Genomic DNA, 3360 nt, shown 5'->3' with positions numbered 1-3360 from the left:
CAGGCTCTTATCAGACCAGCAAACCTGGTCATATATATATAATTTTGAGTTTTGCTTCACATTGTTCTCCCACTCTGTCCATGATCTCCTACACAGATCCCCCTCCAAGTAGTTGACAGTGATAGCAGGGCAACCATCTAGTTCTTCTGGTCTCCTAGGCTGAGGATCACATGATCTACCAGTCCCTTGGACTAATTGTTTCCATGTGTCTTTGGTTTTCTTCATTCTTCATTGCTCTGGACGAGAAGAAAACCATCCTTGCATCCAGATGGCTTCTTGCAAGCTTTTAAGATCCCAGTCTCTAATCACCAAAGTAGGATGTGGAACAATGTATTTGTGTAGTATCTTATGCCAATTGAGCTTGATGTCCTCTGGGACCATGGTCCCGAGCCTACAGGTCCAGCTACTCACTTCCTCTGGGTAGCTGGCTGTGGCCAAGAAGTGACTACAACCTTGTCAGCTCTGCTATATACCTGGACATTCTTACAGAACATACAAATACTCCTGTAGAAACATCATCTGCCAACCCTAAACATGGTCATGAGCACATTTCCCCTGCCTAGACATACCTGGTCTGGTCGTTCAGCCTATTCATCCATTTATCCACCCCATAGATCAATGTTTGCCATCACAGACAATGCAGTACTGTATTGTACAATGAGATTTGAATCCTTGTTATCCATAGTATTCTCATTGGCTGATTTTGAGAAGTAAATCACCAGCTCTTTTTCCTCTAATCTGTCTTAGTCTGGCTATTACACTGATACGTGTTCAACATCAGAGCAACACAGAGGCCTCCATTAACAGATGAGTGGTGGCTATACTTCAGGTGCATAAACAGAAATATGCAAAGTAATGATTAAGTTAGTGTCTTTCATTAAAGTTCCACTGATGGATATTTTATATATATTACATGTCTTCATAATCTACCAATTCATATTTACTATCCAAGATTGTATGCTAAATTTGTAATTTAATAAAAATAGGAACAAGATAATAGTTTGAATCATTATCTGTTTATTTATTTAAGTCTTTGATTTCCACTTGTATATCACATAGGAGACTTCATGTGGTCTAACAAGTCCCATTAATGCTTAGTGAATAGCGGCCTACTGCACCACATTTTCATTTCTGTAGACTTGTAGAACATTATACAGAGTGGAAAAGTCAAACTAAATCATCCATCAGTTAAAAAGTCTCATGTTCATGCTAAGTGTGAAATCTAGAAATCTGACTGAGCAAAGCTTTCACTTTTCCATGTTTTCTGAATTCTCTGTTGTCATAGGGGGACTGATCCACGGTGAGATGGAGAGTGCTCCAGAAGCACAACCACATGAGGAATTTTCCTGCTGGAAAATCTGGCAGCAAATTGCAAGTGACTTAACCACGTGTGAAAGCCCCATGATAAGTAGCTCTCAATTCCACGAACAAGGTGATTCCTCCTGCCAAATTGAGGAAGGACTTTCAGTTACTCACACAGGAGAGCAACCATACCAGTGTAATGTGTGTACACAAACTTCCAGTGGTGTCTCTAGCTTTAGTCTTCATCAGCAATCACACTCAAGAGAGAAGTCTTATACTTGTAGTGAATGTGGAATAAGCTTCTCTTATAGCTCAGCTCTTCTTATTCATCAGAGAGTTCACACAGGAGAGAGCCTTTTTAAGTATGATGAGTGTGGTAAGACATTCAGCCAGAACTCTCAGCTGCTGACTCATCAGAAGGTCCACACTGTGGAGAAACCACACGAATGTGAGGCATGTGGGAAAGGCTTCCGTTCTAGATTTGCACTTAATTTTCATTGCAAAATTCACACAGGAGAGAAACCTTATAATTGTGAGGAATGTGGAAGAGCCTTCATTCATGCTTCTTATCTTCGGGAACATCAGAGAATCCACTCTGATGAGAAACCTTTCAAATGTGATAAATGTGGTGAGAACTTTCGTCGTAGGTCAACACTTAACATCCATTACATGCTCCACACGGGAGAGAAGCCATACAAATGTGAAGACTGTGGGAAAGACTTCCGTCAGTCTGCTGGTCTTCGGACCCATCAGAGAATCCATAGTGGAGAAAAACCATTTAATTGTGAAGTGTGTGGCAAGAATTTTGGTCGGAGATCACACCTTCGATCCCATCTGGGAGTCCACACAACAGAGAGACCATACAAATGTGTTCTGTGTGGGAAGAGCTTTATGATGAAATACAATTATGAATTTCATCTAATAGTCCACACTGGAGATAAGCCTTATAAATGTGAAGTGTGTGGAAAGTGTTTTAGTCGTAGAGGAGATTATAATATTCATTGTAGAATCCATACAGGAGAGAAACCCTATAATTGTGAGGAATGTGGGAAGGACTTCAGCCGTAGATCAGCACTTAAAGATCATTACAGAGTGCACACAGGAGAGAAACCTTATAATTGTGAGGAGTGTGGGAAGTGCTTCATTCGTCGATCGGGACTTACTGTACATTGCAAAATACACAAGGGAGAGAAACCTTATAATTGTGAGGAATGTGGCAGGGCCTTCATTCAGGCATCACGTTTCCGGGAGCATCAGAGAATCCACACTGGGGAGAAACCATTCAAATGTGATACGTGTGGTAAAAACTTCCATTTAAAATCAACACTTTATAATCATTGCAAAATCCACACGGGAGAGCAACCATACAAATGTGAGGAGTGTGGGAGAGGCTTCAACTTTCCCTCAAAACTTTATGTCCATAAGAGTGTCCATACAGGAGAGAAACCCTATAATTGTACAGAGTGTGGGAAGCACTTTAGTCGGGGTTCATATCTTCGGAAACATCAGAGAGTCCACAATGGAGGAAAGCCACTCAAATGTGAAGAATGGAAAGAGATTTGGTCAGAATTCACACCTTCATTCCCATCAGAGGGTTCACAGTGGAGAAAACCTATACAGATATGACAAGGGTGAGTAGGGCTTTGGAACTTGAATCTTGTCAATCATCAGAGGATCCCCATGGGAAAGGAACCACATAAGTATGGGGAGTGTGGTTAATACTTCAGTTGTGCCTCATGTTCTCAGTTTTTTCATAGTGTCCACACTGGAGAGAAACCTTACAAGTGTCACATGTTTGGTACAGTTTTCCATTGTTCATCAGAATGTCAGAGAATTCATACTGGAGAGAAACCTTTCAAATGCAAGGAGTGTGGTTAGTACTCTCAGTTGAGATCATATCTTCTAGGTTATCAGAGAATACATCCAAAGTGAAAGTTATTGCCATCAACCCAAATCTGACTGATGGTGACCTTGTGTATCAGAGTAGTTGAATTGCTCCATAGGGTTTTCCTGGCTTTAAGGAGCCTTGGCTGTGCAGTGGTTAAGTACTTGGTTGCT

The 3360-nt window shown here is 41.1% G+C and overlaps 1 protein-coding gene across 1 annotated transcript in view; it reads left to right on the top strand.

Moving 5' to 3' along the window:
- LOC103198901 (zinc finger protein 234-like) overlaps positions 1–3360 on the top strand; it is a 38801-nt gene that overhangs the window by 10900 nt on the left and 24541 nt on the right. The window contains 3 exon segments of the mRNA XM_007943108.2: positions 1286–2849; positions 2851–2896; positions 3049–3100. Of these exon segments, the coding sequence (XP_007941299.2) occupies positions 1286–2849; positions 2851–2896; positions 3049–3100 (1662 nt within the window).

Source organism: Orycteropus afer, unplaced genomic scaffold (genome assembly GCF_000298275.1).
Source record: "Orycteropus afer afer isolate SDZICR_OR568_19922 unplaced genomic scaffold, OryAfe1.0 scaffold00099, whole genome shotgun sequence".
Classification (NCBI taxonomy): Eukaryota; Metazoa; Chordata; class Mammalia; order Tubulidentata; family Orycteropodidae; genus Orycteropus; species Orycteropus afer.
Note: the sequence above shows the minus strand (reverse complement) of the source record. Positions and strands in the feature narration are given on the sequence as shown.